Here is a 21,345-nt window from a genome sequence, read left to right as displayed (position 1 = left end):
TTAAATCCTTTTTGTTAAGCACTTCAGGACTCCTAAAGGCAAGGCACCTGCCTCTTCATCCTTCCTTTGAGGAAACATTAAGGAATAATGTCCCCAGATTTAAGCATCTGGTTATTTATGTGTTTGTACTGCCTTGATCCAGTTTGCCCCTGAGGAGCAGCAGAGTTAATTTCACTGTTTGCACGTGGGTCTGTGAAGCAGAAGTTTAATCCTGGCAATTGGATGCAAAGTCCAGGTCACAGACCCTTTCAGAGGAATGACAGCCAGCTGCTGCTTTCCTTTTCCCTTGCAGCTGGAAGATGTGGGTCTGGTGGCATGGCTGAACAGATGCAACAAGAATTTTTATTTTTCCTCCTTAGGAAAATGAGTGACACCATAACACATGTTTGAATAATGCCAAACATGTTTGAGCTACCCAGAAGCATAGCAACCAGAAGGATGAGGCATTGAGTTTGACCAGCTGACCAACTGAAAAAGAAAATAAAAAAAAATAAGGGGTACACATCAAAACAGATCATACTTTTTTTAAGGTGTCTTGCTTGAATAAATCAGCTGGAAACTTTCATTATGATCAGCCACATAGATTTACTTCTGCTTAAAACAGAAAAAAATTGTTTTCAAATAATATAAACCTTTTAATATCTTTCTTTTAATGCACATAATTCTCAAGAGAAAAATGTTTTCAAAATGTAAAGTGAAATAACATTTGTTCAAAAAATTTCAAAGCTAAATGTTTTGCAGTTTTCAAATTGAAAAAAAATGATGTTTTGAAAATGCAGAATCAAAATGTTTCAATCATCTAAATTTTGGGAACAGTAAGGTGTCTTTGATATTATTCTGTGATCATACTTAAACTTTCAGTTTGTTTGACAAAGGTAGGAAAAAATAACCTTAACTCTTAGATCAATTATAAGAAAAATAGAAAAAGTTCTAGGTTCAAACAATTAACCTTGATTATTGTGGGGTTTTTTCCCAGCTCCACCTAGGATTGAGGAGCCACCTTCCCCTTCTGGTAAGGCAACACTCCTTAACTTGCAGTGTCTGAGTGATTATCCTGTGGTTTATTTTGTATTGGCAAGTTTGGCAAAATGTTCTGAATAGAGAAAGTCCAATAAACTTGGGGTGCTTGCTCTCTCTTACTAAGCCTGGCAAAATGCAGTTGTCCCAGAGAGGGAAAAACATCTCCAGCACTGAGACAGACCTGGGCTGCAGGGAGAAGAAGGCTGAAGGGCCAAGAATTCCAAGTTCAGTATGGGCACCATAAAAACCACTAAAAAGCAAGGAAAACAGAAGCCACTCCATTCTGGGAGTTAAGGCCTTTGTAAATTACCTTGGTGTGAATAAACCACAGCATCATCAAGGCTGTGAGACACCTGCAAGGTCATCCATCCCACCATCATCAACCCTGAACCGTGTCCCCAGGTGCCACATCCCGGCACCTCTTGAGCATTTCCAGAGACAGGGATTCCACCACCTCCCTGGGCAACTTATTCAATGCCTCTAACCACTCTCTCAGTGATTTTTTATTTTTTCTAATATCTGACTTGAATGTCCCCCAACATAATTTAAGGCCACTTCCTCTCATCCTCTCATTTGAGTTATAGCAGAAGAGACAAAACCCCACTTAACTACACCTTCCTCTCAGGCAGTTCTAAAGTTACAGTACCAGGTACCAGGTCAAGAGATCTGGGGGGTCCTTTTGGTAATAAATATTAAAAAGAAAAACATGATTAATGACTCCACATAAGCTCTTCTGGGAAATTAAGGTAGATTTCCTCCAAAGGCAATATTGCAATATAGTGCAGATGTTATTATCTAGCTTTATTCATTACAGAGAAGTAATTACACTAAGGTCATTTGTAAACACTTCTGGAGTGAACTCAATGCAGAAGGGATGTCCAGCTTCTAGATACCATTGTCAGTAAGTTCTTTCCTAAAAATCTTCCTTGCAAGCCAAATGATTCTTATTAGTGCCACAAAATCCTAAACTGGCATTAAACCTATAACACTTTGTCATATAAAATCAACAGCAGCACTTTTCATTTTACTCAGTCAGGCTGGAAGATATGATCCTTTACATAGTAATTATTATATTACATTTAATGTGATAAGTTCAGCCACACTATGACATTACAGACAGATTAAGCTGCTATAAACTCAAAAAGAAACTAAGAAAGAGAAATGTTCCAGTGTTTTATCTCACGACCACACAGAAGAAGGAAAAAACCACCAAAAACAGTTATTGTGCTTGATGAGCAAAAAAGAACTTGAAAAAATACAGGAAATATTCATTTTTAGACCTAAACTAGGTAGTCTGTCTGGCCTGAAGGCATTTAAAAAACATGAAGTTAAATTCAATATGGTATAATGTGCTTTCACATTACTTTACAAAAGCAAATAGAATCAGAATTAGAATATCTCCAGCTGTTACCTTTCACAAGAAATCAGAAATTATTGAGGGTCAAACTTCTTAATGCAGAAGCAGTGGAAGATTTTCAAAACCAAATATAAATGGGCTGTATTTAAATGAGATAGTTGTATATGTGTTTGATTCAGCCAAAACCTTCCTGACAACTACCCTTGAATATAAACTATTTCTTATAATTAAAAGGCATTTTCATTGAGGAAGATTATTGAGGGTCAAACTTCTTAATGCAGAAGCAGTGGAAGATTTTCAAAACCAAATATAAATGGGCTGTATTTAAATGAGATAGTTGTATATGTGTTTGATTCAGCCAAAACCTTCCTGACAACTACCCCAAATATAAACTATTTCTTATAATTAAAAGGCATTTTCATTGAGAAAGAAAACAAATAAATTATTGAAACAAAAGGGGAGTGTTTCACTTTAGGAGTACAAACTGAGACACAGCTTTGACGTCTGATGGTTCTTGTACTGCCAGATTTTGAGGGACTTGGGCATGAGGAAAGAACAAAACCCTAATTTTTTAAGTGTAATTTTTTGCAAAAAGGGAAAATATATTTCCTGTTGTCAACTTCTTTTAAAGAAAATCATCAGCCACAGTTCCCCCACTTTTTTTTCTTTTCTTAAGCAAGAGAGAAAGGGAATATGTTTTATATTAGTTGTTATTTCAGAAGGGACTTAGGAAAATTTAAAAATGACCTGCTGAGAACAAAGGCATTATATACAGAAACAGTTCTCACATTTCACAGTCGGCCAGATCAACAAATACTATTTTTACGTCAAACAGAAACAATTTTCATCTGTTTCACTATGGCTACAAATCTGTTTGTTTGCTGCATGGATTATTTTTCCCAACTACTAGTTTAACACTTTCCCTGGGAAAAAATGAAAGTGTCTGTGCCAGGAAGAAGACACAAAAGGCCAGGAGGTTTGTTGTTACAACCCTACATTTATTTCAAAGCATTACTGAGGACTACCTGATGTTTACTTGCTCTCTACACATGAATATCACAAACTCCTTCCAGGAACAGGGGGGAAGCACCCTGGCTAGAGATAAATTAGTTCCAGTGAGATACTGACAGCTGATCCTACAGCAATAGGAACAGCCCTCAGGTGTATAAAAACCAATATACAGCCTGTTCTTCACACAGAAGGACTTGGAACACTTATAGGAAAAATTTCTCTTCTTTTTAAGTCAAGGGTTGAAAATCTCTTTTTACTTGTGTACTACATCCAGCACAAGTTGAAGGTACCACATGTGCCAAGGGTAATTTGTGCCCTTTGTCCACGTTGTGGGTTTTGTACCAAGAGTGGCCCACAGTGCTGCCACCACCTAAAGTGTGTGACCTAGATTTTTTAATATTTATTACCATTATTTATGGACTCTTAATCAAAACATCTCCCTCAGGCCCTGAGTAGGAAGAATGAAAATGTATTTTCATCCTAAAATCATCGAATGGCTTGGGCTGGGAGGCATCTCAAAGATCACCCAGTTCCCACCTCATTGCCATGGGCAGGGACAGCTCCCAATAAACAGCTGGCTGGTCGTTGCTTTTCTCTCAGAATTTTAAACAAAGATTGTCAGTCATCCAGAAAAGTTGCAATCATTGTTGCTGAGTTTTTGCACCTCTTCTGTGAAAAAGAGAAATTTATTTGTCCCAGCACCTTGAGACCTTTTTGTCTGGACTCTGTAGAGACACAAAAAAGGAGAATTACGACAATGAGCCAAAATACACAGTTTTAAAAACAACCTCCCTCAATGCATTAATGTAAAATCCTCTTCTGTGAAAAAGAGAAATTTATTTGTCCCAGCACCTTGAGACCTTCTTGTCTGGACTCTGTACAGACACAAAAAAGGAGAATTATGACAATGAGCCAAAATCCATTGTCTTAAAAACAATCCTCCCTCAATGCATTAATGTAAAATCTGTCCTGCAAACTTCTAATACACTTTTTTGTCATGCCATCATTGACATGCTGACTTCCTCTTTTTCAATTTTTCAGAGCAGAATCAGATTCCCTCCGGAAGCCCCGTGGATGTGCCACGTCTGGCTGTGCTTCCCCTCTCTTTGCTCCTCCTGGTCCCCCTGGGGCTTTGGCACTTATAACAGGGGAAGCCAACCTTGTCTTTGGGAAATTCTCCTCACCAGAGGACCCTTCTGGGCAGGACAGGTCTGTGGGGTCAGTGTGACACCTGCTCCAGAGCACCAAGAGCTGAGAACAGACCAAGCATTAGGCGTTCACCTCCCACATTCTGGTGTTCCACAAAACCAAGGGCAGCAAAACTCTGAGGTGGCAAGTCTGCTTCTGCATTTGTTTCTTGGAGTCCAGTTTTAGTGCTGCCAGGATATACAATTTATTTAGATTGTGTGGGTTTGCTTTAATGACAGGAGAAAAAGGCTCACAAAACTCCAGGATCAGATTATAGCTGGTCCTAGTGAGATCTTGTGCCTTTCATCTGCTGTCCTTCAAGACAACTGAAGGGAGGAGTGGGGGTAACTACTCTCTGTGTCAGACAAAAACTGGAAGTAGGAAGACACTCCCATTTTGTGAAATGGAAGGATGGAAACCAAGTGAAACTTGATTCTGTGGAACTTCAGCTTCTGTTTTCACTTCTAAGCGTCATAGGCTATGAGTAAGAACCCTTTTTTTCCACAAAAAATGTAGTATTTCTTCAGCATAAGGATGAAGCTGACTGAGAAAGAGGGTAGAAGTTCATAACATATCCACTTAGAGGAAGGAAGTGATGTATTACTATAAAATCCATAGCTAAAAAATTCAGAAGGCTGAATTCAGTATTATGTTTTTCTGTCATGAAATGTGGCAAAGCTGGATTCATAAGCTGGAACTGTGCAATAAGAACTCGTTACTGTGACAATGTTACTTCTTTAAAAACAGTACCTTTGGAGAGGAAAAAATATATTTAAAAACTCATCAGAATAATTGTAACTGATACCTATGCAAACAAAATGGGTTTATTTCTAGAAATGTACAATTCAGATAGCAGAGGTCTCCTGTGCAAAACTTGGGTCCAAAGGATCCTGCATACAAACAATGTCGAGGAAGCGCAGAAGGTTTTTTCAGGCCAGAACTGCAACAGCCCTGTTTCACAACCAAGAAGCATCCAGAGAACAGAGCTGGAGACCAGCAGTGACTGAACAGGCTGAGCCCTCGGGCAGGGGCAGTGACTCACGAGGATGCAATCAGTCACTTGGATTTGGAACAGTTGCACCTTTTTTTTTTTTCTAATGGAGAGACAAGATTGTTTTTGCAAGGAAGGGACAGAATAAATCAGAGCTGAAAATGGATGTAGAGGAGACAGTTACCTTTGAATTTATTAACTAAAGGCCCTTTCCTCATGGTGGGGAAGAGAAACAAAATCCCACACACGGCCTGTGCTGGTGCTGCAGTGAAGCTCAGCTGATATTTGGCTACCCTGAGTACACAGCAGCTCAGTGGAACAGCTGGGGTCCAACTGGACAGAGAGATTTGATTGTAAGAATTGTACATACTGTGACTTTTTGTGTCCCATCCTCCAGATGTTTGTCTCAGAATTTGATTTTTCAAGACACCTGAAATAAACCTGAAATAAAAACTAAAACCCTGATGAGAGCAATTACTTGTTCTGTAAGAGTTCGTTATTTGTATTTCAGTTGTTCTCTACAGTTAGAGAATTTCCTCTGCAATAAGAAGGTTTAAAAGGTAACATCTATGTGGTTTTGTTGTCCCTAAAAGTCTGGACTGCTTGCCACATCTCAAAGACTCCACGACCTCTAAAAATCTGATAGCCTCTTAAGCAGCTCAGCATTTCTCAGGAACTGTAGAATCCCAGAATAGCTAAGGCTGGAAAAGATCATTGAGCCCAACAATTAACTCAGCACTGCCAAGTCCACCATTAAATCACGTCCCTCAGAGCCACATCTACACATCTTTTAGATCCACCCAGGGATGGCAGTTCAGTTAAACAATCTTAACATTTTGGTGCCAGGTCTGTGTGAGGACACAGGATGGCACATGTCCAGACATGGCTCTGATGGATCTGCAGGCAGAGAGAGACTAGAGACAAATTCCCTTGCCAGCAGTGCCCCTGCCCAGAGGGCTGCCAGGAAAAAAACAGTCTGTCAGGAGCAAGGACTTCAAACCATATCTAATTTATAAACTAAACTCCATGTTTTGTGTCACAACAACTCAAAATTTCAAAAACTCAAAAATTCAAAACTGGTTTTGAAAACAAAGCAGGAGCCAGTACATTTTGGGAGCAAACTTTCCTCTTTGCATAGGGTGTCACAAGGCAAAGGGATGTCGAAACAGCACATCCTGGAATAATTTGCTGTAGCTGTGCTAATTGCATTCCCACATAGTGCTGTATGTAGCAGCAATCCAGACTGGAATTATAAAATTAATTAATCATAGCAGTGACGGCCAAAAAAGACAAGGTCACATCTTTTAGCCAATGTAGATGGATTTTTTTGGAGGTGTAGGTGGAACTTGGGTGTCTTCTTCCTTTAACGATATCCTTCCATCCTTCCCCTTCTCCTTTCCCTTTAGCCTTTTCCTTAAGGCATTCTCTTCTAAACTATAGACAGATTTTGGGTTTATATCTCATGCCAGGCACATTCCACTTACACTGTACATAAGACGTCTAAAACCTCTCCCTTTCCCCCAGTTCCTCTTTCCCCTCCCCACATCAGTCACACAGCTCTGCCCTTCATCCCTTCTAGATCAACAGGCACTGTGTGAATATTGATTTAGCCTATACTAAGTACAGCATTTTTCTCCACTTTTACATGCAATTAAAAATATGTTTCCATACTTCTTGACTCCAGAAAGACATTTTGACAAGAGTCACAAAAGAAAGTTGAAACGGCAAAAAACAAACAAACAAAAAAACCCCAACCAGAACAAAAATATTCCCACACCTAGTTTTTAATTACTTTTTCTCTTCTTTTTTTTTCTAAGTTCTTTTTCTATCTCACCCTTTGAGAAGAAAGGACTATCAGAAGTGTATCACTACACATGATACACTCAGGATATGGCATAAGAACACAGGTCAAGCAGTTCCTCTTTCCTTAAAAGCAAGAATTTTCAGAATGAGGATCTGGAGCAAACAAATGAAGATGAGGGGGAAGAGGAGAAGGAGGTTCATGGCATTTTCCAAATTATTACACTTACTGATAGCAAGCTTTTTTCCTGCCAAAAATTGCTGCAGTTGGCTTCTTGGCCAGAGATGAGAAAGAGAGACCGAGCCAGGGCACGAGTGGTGCAAGGGCAGCAGCAAGAACTGAGCTGCAGGGACCCAGAGGATCAGGTTCTGATAGGTCACTGAAGATGTACTGTAAATAGGTTTTGTAATGTAAACTGTTATGTAAAGAGGTTATGTAAATTGCAAAAGCAAATATGCAAGCAGTCTTAAAATTGCATTTAAGGAATCCAGAGTGGTAGCACAGGGTCCTTCTTGTGCTCCCAGCTCAGTGCACCTTTATTGCTGGAATAAAGAGAGGACTTCTGCTGCCTTTTTTCCACAGCACCCTCCAACAAAGTAGAAGAAAACTAAAACACAAGGAAATCCATTTCAGTAACACCTGCATGGCTAAAGCAACCTTGCAATTTCAGCCCCAAAGCACAGTCCTGGTTTATTCGCAAACCAGGAATTCCTTTACAGCACAGAAGAGAGGCAAACTTCCAATTGCTTTAGAGCACAGAAGACACTAATGCAGAAATCTCATTTACCCAGTGACCAGCCATACAAAGCCCTTTTGATGCAGGCAGCTCAAAGCATTTTTATAAGTTCAGGGAGTTTCCCAACACCATCCCTGCACAGTGCTGGAAAAGAGTCATCCCTGGTTTAGTGGGAGAAAGCTGAAGCTGTACAATTTTTTTCAGCTGACATTGTTGACACATCAAAAGCCTGAGCCAAGATTCCTCACTTTGTTTTGGGTTTGTTTTGTGCCAACAGCAGGAGAAATTTCCTAGCTACTGTTTTACACAGTAGTGGGCATTTATTCAATCAGCATCATAATTTCTTGGTCATAAACTGAAAATGTATTAGGAGTCCAATCATGTAAATGGACCAATGTATTAATTCTCAGAGTGTATTTTGAAAAAAAACCCTTGTAATAACTGCACAAAAACACAAATGAATCCAGTGCATTGCATTTGGAACTAAAATGTTTTAGTAATAAGCCCAGTATAAACATATAAGCTAGATTATATACTATTTAATTTCTACCAAGTTTACCCCAAAAAAATTGTAGAACTCAATTTTAAATGGCTGCTTTGAAAAGTTACTGAAAAAATTGATGTTAATAGATTATCACCTGTAAGTCCAGCCCATTAAAACTGATTTGTAAAGCCATGATATGAATAAGACTCAGATGCTTTCATTTTTTTAATATGCTTCACATGGCATAAACTTTTTATGCTTGAGTCCACATACTGTGCTATTTTTGGGAAAATAACATTTCTTTGTTGTATCATCCACCTGTTTTTAAATTTAATTATTGCTGTGTGCTGCTCTGTGCTGTGTGAGCACCTCCACTGAGGAGTGTGAGCTGTGTGACTACAGAAGAGCCTGGGTGACCTCTAAATGTTGTTTACAACTCTCCTTTTTTATGACTCAGATTTGCAGCAGCACTTGGGATGTTTAAATGTCCCTGTTTATTATATTTTCCCAGAGCTGCACTTCATGCCATTCCCAGTGCTTATCCACAACCACCATTCCAATTTCCTGCAAGTGAAGGTTTGAGTGACCAGCTGACCTTGACTTGTCCTTCCTTGGCTGGGTGATGACACGGGAGGTGTCTGCCTTGGAAGTTCCCTCACTGTGCAGAATGTGAGGAGCACACAGTTCTTGTGTCTTCCAGAGTTTCACTGGGAACGAGAGGGATCGCTTTGAAAACTAAGGAGCACAAAAACAATTCACACATTTAAGGAGTAATCTCCACTTCTCTCACTTGCAGTACCTTGGTGGCCCACACCTACATATTCCACATGGCAGGAGCATATGGCTGGTAATATGTTACAATAAAGAAAATTTTAAGAGGTCTTTGAACATTATTATTGCCACAGAATGGCTGTAAAAGCCAATTAATTTTTTTTCAATATTTGGCAGTGACACTGGTAAGAGACAACCAGGAGTTAGCTTGATCATGTTTCTCTAAGTTTACAGCAAGGCCAGATTAACTGGTTAATGCTTTCCTCTGTCAGCTCCCTTTAGTTTCATGTGACATGGGAGAAATGGCCCATAGAGATCATCAGCAAGAAATTAATGGGGACACATTTGATGTAGAATCATAAGATCTTAAAATGTTTTGGGTTGGAAGGGGCCTTAAAGATCTTCCAATTCTGTGGTATTTTCAGGGTGTCCAGAGAAGGTGAGGAAAGGAAGGAATCTGACTCTATGTTTTTAGAAGGTTAATTTATTATTTTTTGATGTTATATAATATTAAAGAATGCTATACTAAACTATACCAAAGAATACAGAAAGGATATAGACAGAAGGCTACAAAAAATGATAATGAAAACTCATGACTCCTTCCAGAGTCCAGACAGCCTGACAGTGATTGGTCATTAAGTCAAAACAATTCACATGTTGGATAAACAATTTCCAACTACATTTTAAAGCAGCAAAACACAGGAGAAACAAATAAGATAATTATTGTTTTCATTTTTCTCTGAGGCTTCTCAGCTTCCCAGGAGAAGAATCCTGGGCAAAGAAATTTTTTAGAAAATATGACAGTAACACAATTCCAACCCCATCTATGGGCAGGGACACCTTCCACCAGACTGGAATTTTCACCATTAGTTCAGCTGAGCCTGAGGCCAGTCCTTCCATTGCCTGGCACCCAGAAGTTGAACAGAGTACTGAAAAATACTGAAAACAAGCAAGGAAGGTGATTATTTTTAAATATGCAGCAGGAAATCGCGTGGCTATCAGTGCTGCAATCCCCACTGCAACTTCTGTTTCAGCTTTTGGGATAGTCCCAGTTTAGCCCCTTCTCTTCCCCTCTCTCTCTCTTTCTGCAGAGATGTTGGCCACCACTGGAATCACCCTGGAGAAAATAACCCAATATCAGCTCCTTGATTCCCCTGAGGGCTGAGGCTCACCCATTCAATAAGGAAGCCTCCCCTTGTGCATTTGAAGCCACAGGAAGAAGAAACTCAGGTCAAACAAAAGACTCAAGAAGGCAACTCTTAATTATTTGCAGGTGGACTTTATCTAAGTTCCCACTCTGAAAAAAAATTATAAGTAAGTGCATATTCACACATATAAAGTACTGCTAGCTTGCAAAGACACAAATACTCCAAGAAACAGTGTGTTTCTTTCCATGGATATCTCTAAGCCTGATAAAAGTCCTTCCTGACAAAACTTCATTTTCAGTCATGTTGGCCATAACACCACTAGTGTTTAAATAAAACCTAAACAAGAAAACAAAAGAAAACAACAACAAAAAAAACCCCCCAAACTTCACCATGTACCTCTATGACTTCATACCACACTTTTTTTCTGAGCTATTTGTATCACAGGAAGGGGCTACATCTTAATTGGTGTGTATTTGCTACTGTATTTTCAGGGGGATAAATAACTGTGCTGAACCACACTTTTTTTCTGAGCTATTTGTATCACAGGAAGGGGCTAGATCTTAATTGGTGTGTATTTGCTACTATATTTTCAGAGGGATAAATAAGTGTGCTGAAGAAATGAAATGAATCCTAACAACACAGCAGGACAAATGCATTCATTGCAATGGAATTGGACGTCCTATCTATTATTGTGAAGCTAGGAGGAAGAAATATTTGTTTTATTCCCCGTATGGATCCAAAATGTCCAAAAAACCTGCCCTACAGAACTGTCCCACGTTCCAGTTGTTACACAGCTGGAATATCGTCCCTGGGTAAGTGGAATCCTGCATAGAATGTTGTTCACAAAGTGCCCTCTGCTGGCTTTTTATTCCCCAAAAAAAGCGTCGCTTGCAGCCACAAACCAAAGGGTAGAAAACAAAACGGGCTTCTCAAACCCCGACTCTCATTTCTGCTATTAGAAGAGAAAAGCACTGCTGTCAAATTTGTGAACGCTGCAACAACCAGCAGAGAAACCTTTCACAAACGGGGTTTGTGTGTAACCTTCAATGAGGCAAAGGGGACAGGCAGAATCACAGCTGAGAGGCAGCAACTCCTCCCAGCCCTGCAAGTTAATCCTGAAAACACTACAAAATCAACCCGAGCAGGAACACAATTATTGCAACTCCCTTTCAGCAGCACAAAGTTCTTAAATGCTTCCCAAAGATAAGAAATATTAGGAATCCATAAACCAGGTATTGCATGACTCCTGGTGGAGGCGTCAAGAAGCCTCTTTCATTTCTTATTTCTGCTAGCAATTAGCAAAAGATATTAATCATAAACTCCTGTCCACTTGGCTGAAAGCAGCAAACTCCTCACCAGCTCTAATCTGCCCTAATGAAGGAAAGGAAAATCCCAGCTTTGCAGACAAATCTATAATAATAATCTCTAAATGCACGTGGAATTTCCCTCCAAATTTACACAGGCTGAAGGCCAAGATGACAATCCTACATCTTCCATCAAAGTTAAACAACTTTCTTCTGATAACAAAAATGAAAATCAAAACAAAAAACACTTAACAAACAAACACAACCAAAAAAACCCAGACCACCAAATCCTTGAAAAATATATCAGGTTTCTGGTCAGCACACTATTGGGAAATTAGAGATAATTTTAAAAATGAAAGGCAATTCTGGTACATGATTCTTTCTCCCTTAAAAAACCCATTGTCTCTAAATTCAGAGAAATTTTAAAAGGGTAAAAAGAGTTGAGAACTGTAGAGGGGCACCATCTGGATGATCCAACCACCAACTTCCCACAGCTACTGACTGATAGTAACAGCAATTTCTTTGAAAGATCATCTTTTTTCTCGGGGCACCTGAATGTGAAAATTCAGCATCTAAGGAAGCTTTGTGCCACCACAGCTTCACTTACCAGGAGCTGTAGATATGAGAAACCTTAAATTCCAGCCCTCAGCCCTGCTGTGGTGAGGGAGTTCATGGGAAGGTTTAACCAGAGCTCAGATCTTGCAGCAGAGGAAGGTGCTGTTAACACAGGCACAACAGCTGCTCTTCCACCCTGGAGATTTCAGTACCATTTCTGTTGCATGATACTGTTACCAAATTCCTTTTAAATCTCCTGCAGATGTAGAAAACACATGTACTTTAAAATGTTATTGAATTTTATATCAACAATGACCTCCTATTCTCTGCTAAGCTTCTCTGTATAAAATTGATCCTAAAAATACCCACTTTGTACAAGCAAAGCTCATGAAGGGGTGTTTTTGCACTGAATTACATATGGGCAGTGTTTTAATTCTGTTTCTTAACAACTTGATACTGAAAATTGCATGAAGAATTTGTGCATAAGCAAAAAAAAGTTTCAGAGAATGACCAAAATCCACTTTATGAACCATGCCTACTTCCACAATGACTTTGTGTCTGTGCATGATTCCTTTGTAACCTCCCTGGAGCTGGTGATCTGCTCAGGCAATCTCTGAAATCCCCCAAGAAAACAGTGCCAGCACTGAAGTACAAATCCAAATCTTCTAAGTCCAGATGTCATTTTTTTTTTGTTTTAGTGACAAAAAATTAATCATTAGGAGGCTCCAGAAGCAAAAATGCTTATTTCCTGAACACTCACACTCAAGGCTTCTCTTCACTCACCCCCCAAAAAAATGTCACCCCACACTCCCTGGCAAGTGTTCAGCCACAAATGGCATTTGCCATACACCAACTCAGTCTAAGGCTGGTACATTAATTTATGAAGCATGCAATTCTCCCATGAAAATATGGGTCCAATTCAGCAAGTCTCTCATGGAAGAGAAACTTTAATCCAAGGTAAGGGATGTAATTTTGCTTTTTTGTTTGTTTGAATTTGACAAATGTTGCATCCTGCTCAGTAAAAAGGTGACAAAAAACTTGGAAGAGGTGGAGAAGATTCTGCTGGATTCCATATGGAAAAAATGTACAAAATTGGTGAACTGTAAAGCAGAAAAACTGCTAAAATGTACCAACCAGTGTAAGTTATCAAAGGCAGCTCCCAAACAAAAGTGAAAGGACAAAGATAAAGGCAGAAATTAATTTATTTATACATCATTATTCCAGACATTCAATAATACTTCTTTAGAGAAAGCTTTATTGTCCTAAAGCAGGGGAAGTTAGGATAATTTGAGATTGTTTTTTCACTACTTGTCATACAACAGCTTTAAGAGGGTGCTGTCCTTAGGACTTGTGCGTCACGTCAGCGGATATTATTTTCTTCTTCATTTCCAGAACTTTTAAAACTATAATGGGCCAATGGATGAGTTTTTTGAAGTGCTGCTGTTGTGGCAGTTGTGTCCTGCTGCTGATTGGTGTTCAGAATGACTTTGTGAAAGTAGGATTCTTTGAAAATGAAACAAAATCTTTTCATTAACACCAAGTTAAATTAAGATGTGGAAGATGTCTTTGCCCTCAAGAGATGACCCTGGTTAGATCCCAGACACAGGCCTGAGCTTAGGCACCTTGAATCATGCATTCATTCCTCTCTACTCCCATTCTTCATCCACTAAATATGATGCCATGTGCCAAATCCCTACAACACATCTGCCCTCAGCTTCTGAAAGGGCCTTGAGTCTCTTTTGCCCCTTAAAACTGGTTTGATATTGGTGTGTTGGGAAGACTTTGTTTCAGAACACATCCAGTCAGCTCTCTCCAGATGGAAAAGCTCAAGAAAATCCTCCGTGTCAGGCCAGGCTCCTTGACCTCTGCAATGCTCCTCTCTCAAAAAGGCATGGAAAATCCTGCAGCTGGGAATCAATCAGCTTTGTATCAGCATTCACTAGAGTGTGAGCAGGACAAGCAGGTGCAAAGGTCTCCATTGGTCCATGATGTGTTTGATACTACACCCTAAATTTAAACATTTCTGATTTTATTTGCCAGTTAATTTTAGCACATTCTTTACCATTGCCCCAATGCCATCAAAGATATGGTGTAATGCTGTTTCACACATAAATGCTGGGGTGGTCACCACCTTATTTTTTGTATCCACATGAGCTTCGTAAAAAGGAGTTAAGGAAAACACAGCACTTGCAGATACTGCCTGCAAAATGAAGCAGCACTGAGAAAACCTCACAGCTCCACTACCCTATAAAAACTTCCTCCAAGATATGTTATATCATCCAGCTGTAAAGACAGCTATGACAAGGTATTTTTGCCAGAAATACAAATATTGCATGAGAAACCTGTGGAAACACCCAGAAACACAAGAAAACCTACAAAATTCACTGATGGTAGTAGCATGTCTCTGAGTACAGTCTGCAGCATAAGACTTCAGGAAAAGAATACAAATCTCAAAGAGAACTGACCAGTTTTATGAACAAATTCATGAAGCACTTGGTTTATTACTGGATGCCCAAGGGAGCTGACTGAGGACAACTTCTAACTCACAGTGTGTAGTTACACAGCTGTGTACAGAAGAGTTTCTAATCCTGCACTGCACCACTGCTATCTGCTACATGTTCCCATGAAACTCTAGGTAGAAAACACTGATTTTACACGTGTTCATTCCTTTAATGACACATTTCTGAACTGTCTCCCAACATGGAAATTACCAGGAAAGGATATGGTTACTTCTTTCACACAGTGTTTTGCTCCCAGCTCTTTGATGGCTCCTGCAGTCCCAGCATAAGGCCACTTGCCCCCTTCCTCTTCTTCGTGGCCCACAGTTACCTCAGCACCAGAGAGCACCTTGGCTGCCAGCACTGGGGAAATGCAGCACAGGCTGCAACAGAAGGAACTGTGAGAGCAATTCTACAACACCACTATTCCAGAACTTGCTCACAACTGACAAGACTCAAATGCACACAGCCTGAGATACAGCACAAGACAACTTCCTCCCAGCATTTCCCCAGCTTCTCCTTTGACAAACACTAACACACACAAATCTCGAAAAACAAATATAAAAAATAAGCTGCAAATGATACAAAACAGAAGATCCTTTTTCCAGTTCCAACAACAACAGCTGCACACTTCAACAAGACACAGGTTGTCTCCATGCTCACACTTTCAAACAAATGCCATCCAACTCACATACGTACCCAATAGGTTTGCCTGCTTTGTGGAAGTCTTTCAGGACTCGCTCAACTTCTCTGTTCACCTTGCAATCCTTCCCATCAACAGCAAAGGTAGATCTGTCACAACAAGAAACTTACACAAAGCTCAGTTTCAACCTACAAACAGAGGTATTTCCCTATCTGCTGTGAAACTGGCTCCAAAGGGTCATACCAAACTTAACAGCTATTAAAAAATTTGTTAAAAACACTCGGTACATGACCATCAATGCTTCAACCAAAATGTCTCTTTTCTAAGGCTTTGGTCTGCCAGAAAGTTCCTTACTTAAGAAAAACATCTTAAAATGAGAATCATCAAATCAGCTTTCTAGGATTACTGAGAAGTTGAACAGCAATCTTTTCAAAGAAGAAAAATATGTAAGAAAAGGGAAGTAACATTCATGTTTCTCCAAGCCAACAAAAAAGCATCTCAACAGCAAGATAATCAGTATTCCACATGGCTAACACTTTTTGTTTCCTTTTTTCTCTGAGTCAGCTGTTGTTTTATAATGATAAAGCAACAGGGTATTTTTGGTAGGCAGAGGAGAAGAAACAGAATAATAACACTAGCACCTGAAACCAAAGGTGAAGTTTTACCTTCACCTCCCTCAGACCCAAAAAGAAACACCACTAGGGGAAAGAAAAAGGACTTCTTATGCATTATCTAAACTCTTGAGTTCCCATCAACATTGTTCAGAGAATTTAAAACAAGACAAGACTTTGAAAGGAGTTATCCTTATTAATTAGGAGTGACATATGTAGTAAATAAGACCATTTATGGATTCCATTGTGTGATTCTTAGTTCATAGAATGACAGAGTGATTTGTGCTGGAAGAGACCTTCCAGATCATCTCATTCCAACCCCTCACCATAAGCAGGGACAACCCCCTCTAGGCCAGGTTGCTCCAAGCTACTTCCAACCTGGCTTTAAACATTGCCAGGCAAAGGGCATACACAGCTTCTCTGGACAACCTGTTCCATTGCCTCACCATCCCTACAGCAAGCAGCTGCTCTTAGTGTCTCATCTAAAACTACTCTATTTTAGTTTGAAGCCATTGCCCCTTGTACCATCACACCAGACCCTTGTAAAAAGTCTCTTTCCATCTTTTCTGCACGTTTCCTTCAGGTACTGAAAGGCTGCAATTAGACCACCCCAAAGCCTTCTCTTTGCCAGGCTGATTATGCATAGTTAATTATGAACATTTAGTTGAGGAATCTGATGCTTAGTTGGCACTCACAAGTTTTTGGCAGCTCCGAATCCACCGGGGAATATCACAGCATCGTGGTCTGCTGTAGTGAGCTTAGCCAGGCTTGAGATTTTACCACGAGCAATTCTGGCAGATTCCACTAAAACGTTCCTTGAAGAACCAGAAATAAAACAATGTGATCAGTCAAGCATTTCCACACAGAACAGAATGTTTTGCAGAGGGAGAGGAAGGGGAGGACTCAAGAACACTGGTATTTAGTAACTGAGGCTATTGATGGTTCTGAAATGCTACTGCTGGGAAACACAGGCACTGACAGACTGTACATAATCAAGTCCAGAACACTCATGTAATATCTTCTCTCCAAGAAAACCACCACAGCTGGCATAAAGCTACTGCAGGCATTCAGCCAAGTGCTACAAGAGCCATTACAGGCTGCTGCATCTGAAGAAAGCCTAACACATCACAGACTTACCTTGACTCAGCTTCAGCTGGTTGTCCTTTACTGTGGTCAATGACATGCATCTGAGGGACATCTGGAGCATACATCTGAACCTCTGCTCCCCCACGGCTCAGGTGAACCAGGACACTACAAACATGAAGATAAAACAGACAAAAAACTTTAAGGGAGAGGCTTTATCTGACCCCTAAACCTGCTACAAATATCCCACCAACTGACTCTGAAAGATGAGGAAAAACACACATCCTACCAAAGCAGGCAACCAGGAACAAACAAAAGCTTCCTTTCTCCAAGTCCCCAGGTGTTATGGAAGAACCTCACAATTAACATAGTATTAACATTTAATCTAGGTCTAGATGACACATCTCTTATTAATTCACAGTAAAGAGTTCATTCCACTTAAGCATTAACAATTCTGCTGTTGGATTTAGCCCCAGGAACAGAAACTCAAGTGGTTCTGAAATTAAGTCTGTATTCGACTCTCCTGAGATTGAATCTGGAACTCTGAATTCCTGTTTCTGAAGGGTCTCTCTCAGATTCATTGTTCTGGCATCACATGCACAGTGCCACATCTGAGTTCTACAAGAATGCAGCCTGAGCTCACAATCAGGCTGTGAGAAAACTGTGAGAGAGCTTCATCATTCATCTCTCAGGGTAATTCTGACAGCCAGAAACAGCAAAACAAAATTAAACAACCTGCTGCAATGTAATGGAGACTTTTGTGGAGCCCACAGTCCCAAAAAGCAACTTACGCTGATGCCTCGTGGATTTCTGTGCCATCATAGACACCACAGCCAGACAGGACCTGCAGTGAGAAGATAACAGAGTACTGCAGGTGACACAAAACTCCCCACAGGATCTTTCACAAGGTAAGATTTATAAAAAAAGTTAACAAACAACAATTTAAAAGCAAGCTCTTACTCTGCCAGTGAACACCATGCTATTAGCACTGGTGTCACCACTTGACACACTGCAGAACTGGCATTTCCTATTTATAGCAACCCACCACAGGGCTCAGGAATAACCACTATTTATTTCCTGGCTGATACACTTATGCCACAGTTAATAAACTGACAAGTTACCCTTAGGAATGTTTTTATGGTGCACACAGTGGGTTGTTCTGAGTGTCATTCATCTTTCTTATGTAGTGTCCACATCCATGTGAAACACTTCCTCATCCAGGGGCACATCCACCCAAAGAGGGACAGAAATGCACTCTGAGGTGGCACTTAAAATAAACTATTTTACTTGTTGCTGTATTTTACCTGAGCATCTGCATCAACAGCTAAATCACTTTTAATGCAGTAATAGAATTATGCCATGTTAGCCATACTTCTCTTTAACTATGTGGAAATAATACTTTTAATTTGTTTATACACACCAGAGAACAAAAAGCACAAAGCAGTCAGCTACCCTCGTGTGGGTGGAGAATCTAACGAAGCAGAAGGATAAAAAAGCTTTTTTTTTCTAAAAGCCATTGTAAGAATGAAACAAAACAAAAAAATCTAAAGGTTTATATAGTTCCTGAAAGTATATAGATAAACTCTTTCAGGGATTTTTGTTTGGTTCTTTCTTCTGACAGGAAAAAAACAAATTAGGAAGTCAATTTCCTTTTCTCTTTTTATTAATTTTTTGTTTTACTTTAATCCCTTCCTTCCTGGTTTTCCCTCAGTTTTTTTTCAAGCTTGAGCTCTTAAACACAGACACATGAACAGAAACTCACAACTGAAAGGAAACTCACAACTGTAAAAGTCTTATTAAGTAATGTTAGACTTGAAGGGACTTTCAGGTCACAGTACTCAGGTGTCTGCTATCATGGGCAGCACTTCACCAAATATCACCATCACTTCACCAATGAGCAAGAAACATTAATGTTTTTCTGTCCATGTTAATCTTCTTCTGATGTTTAAGAGCTGTCTTTTACTTCATAACTTTTTGTTTTATCTTTCATTTAGAGTGAAGAAACAGACAAGCAACTGTGCTAAGATTATGTTCTGTGAGCAACACTTCTAATTTTTTTTTTAAACTCAGTGAAACCAAGATACTGTAACATGATTATTGTAAACTCTTCTGTATATGAACTATTCTGTTATCTCAGTACCTGCTTGATAACAAATCTGTTTTTTACCACAGTCAAAAATTTTCATTGCTAATGTAAAAAATCACAATTATTTTCCCAGCTCTATTTAAAATGCTGTGACTTGCTAAAATGACAGCATTCCTGTTGGGTTATTTTTTAGCCATTTGTACCAACATTCTGCCCATTCCCAAACCAGTTCTGCCCCAAACAGATTTCTTTATGCAGGTAATGCCTTCTTATTCTTTTATGTTTAATGCTGTCTAGACCATGCAAAGCTCAAGCTTCAAAGACTGCCCACTGAGTTCCAAAGCTGTGTATCCCTTTGGGACACCATCTACAGCCTTTATTTTTCTTCAGCAATCTGTAGCTACCTCCTTGCTTTCTTCTGTGCTTGTAACATGTTTTACCCCCTTCCTGCCAAAAAGCGTAACCCAGGCTAAATATATTCACTGCCAGAACCTCACCCAGTAACACCACAAACTATTTCAAGTCAAATCCTCCTGGGTTCCACAGTACAAAGGAGACATGGAGCTCCTGGAGTGGGTTCAGTGGAGGGCAGTGAGGATGAGCGAGGCACTGAGCAATCTCTCTTGCAAGGAAAGGCTGAGGGAGCTGCTCAGCTTCAAGAAGAGATGGCTGAGCCTTCATTAATGTGTACAAATATCTAAATGGGGGGTGTCAGAGGATGGACCAGGCTCTGCTTGGAGGTGCGCAGCAATGGGACAAGAAGAATGGGCATAAACTAACGCAAAGAAAGTTCCACCTGAACATGAGAAGAATTTCTTTCCTGTGCAGTGATGGGGCACTGGGACAGACTGACAAGGAGGGTATGGAGTGTCCTTCACTGAAGATACTCCAGGTCTAGATACAATCCTGTGCCAGTGCTCTGGGCTGGCCCTGCTTGAGCAGGAGGTCGGAGCTGTGACCCACCGTGCTCCCTTCCAGCCTGACCATTCTGTGCTTCCTCCTAAATCAACTCCAGGCCAACAACTATACAGACGCCAGTTTTTACATGTTTCCCACTCCTGGTCTAGCTTCCTCCAAGTTTCTGAACTGCAAGCAGCCTTTTCTCCTCAAATTCAGCGTTCTCTCCAGCGCTTCCAGCTGTCGCAGCCACCAGGCGAGGCTTTCCCAGGCCGCCGCCCCTGCGAGCCCTCCCCTGCGCCGGCCCCACTGTGGGAGCGACCTCAGCTGCAGGGCCGAGGGTGGCTGTGGAGAGCCAGACAGCGGAAAAACAAACAAACAAACAAAAAACCAAACGCTCCTCCTCAGCGCTGCCCCGGTCCCCGCGCTCCTCCATTACTCACCACAGCGACGCGGGCGGCGCGGCAGCGCCGAGCGGAGGAGTGCAAGGAAGCGAGGCCGCCGGGCGCTGCTCGCCGCAGCGCGGTGCACAGGGCCGGGCCTCGGGAGGCCAGCATGGCTGAGGGCGGGGGCGGCGGCGGCGGAGGAGCCGGGAAGGGGAGCGGAGGAGCCGGGAAGCGGAACAGAGGAGCCGGGACCCACGGGAAGCGGGATGGCCGCGCCCCGAGGCCGCTGCGCCCTTGGCGGCGCCGGCGGCGACGCCCCCTGGAGGCGGGGAGGGGCCACCTCAGGGCCTTGTTCCCGACCCGCATTTATCGGGAATGGCAGCGGTGGGAACAGGACTGAGGGTAAAAAGATAACGGTGCGGAAGTTACGGGGGGAAAATAAGCAAGTTGGCGGACGGTACAAAGATGGGAGGAGTTGTTGGGTCCTTGGAGGGCACGGAGGGCGTGCAGAGACCTTGATGAATCAGACAGATGGGCAATCACCATGTTTGAACATTGGGAAAGTGCTGGATTCTGCTCCTGCGATGGGACAATCCTGGAAATACGGACAGACTGGAGAATGAAAGGCTGAAAGGAAAGGTGTTAAAACTATCACAGAGTGTCCAGAGGCAGGCAATGAAGATGGTGAAGGCCTTGAGGAGAAGCCGTGTGGAGAGCACTGGGTCTGTTCAGCCTGGAGGAGATGAGGGCACACCTCATTGCAGTTATCTTTAAT

At 41.0% G+C, this 21,345-nt stretch overlaps 2 protein-coding genes across 3 annotated transcripts in view; one reads left to right on the top strand and one right to left on the bottom strand.

Annotated features, from left to right (window-relative positions):
- Window positions 1–10,921, top strand: part of LOC120511898 (V-set domain-containing T-cell activation inhibitor 1-like) — a 37,029-nt gene extending 26,108 nt beyond the window's left edge. Inside the window, exons 6-7 of one of the 2 annotated variants that reach the window (XM_039729537.1) lie at window positions 977–1,012; window positions 10,451–10,921. In XM_039729537.1, the coding sequence (XP_039585471.1) occupies window positions 977–1,012; window positions 10,451–10,524 (110 nt within the window). In that variant the 3' untranslated portion in view covers window positions 10,525–10,921. Of the gene's footprint in view, window positions 1–976; window positions 1,013–4,429; window positions 6,030–10,450 lie in introns of those variants that run through there. The other variant, XM_039729536.1, reaches the window with a different exon arrangement.
- A 2,629-nt stretch (window positions 10,922–13,550) lies between these two features.
- GATD3A (glutamine amidotransferase like class 1 domain containing 3A) lies at window positions 13,551–20,951 on the bottom strand. The gene is made up of 7 exons (XM_039729413.1): window positions 20,628–20,951; window positions 17,993–18,045; window positions 17,256–17,369; window positions 16,814–16,933; window positions 15,564–15,656; window positions 15,091–15,247; window positions 13,551–14,524 (listed from the first exon to the last, which is right to left on the bottom strand). Exons 1-7 carry the CDS (start codon window positions 20,934–20,936, stop codon window positions 14,396–14,398), a joined length of 975 nt encoding a protein of 324 aa, XP_039585347.1. The 5' UTR covers window positions 20,937–20,951; the 3' UTR covers window positions 13,551–14,395.
- Between the last annotated feature and the right edge of the window lie 394 nt (window positions 20,952–21,345).

The sequence above is a fragment of the Passer montanus genome, unplaced genomic scaffold (assembly GCF_014805655.1).
Source record: "Passer montanus isolate IOZ18808 unplaced genomic scaffold, ASM1480565v1 scaffold69, whole genome shotgun sequence".
NCBI lineage: Eukaryota > Metazoa > Chordata > Aves > Passeriformes > Passeridae > Passer > Passer montanus.
This window is presented reverse-complemented; position numbering and strand designations above follow the sequence as displayed.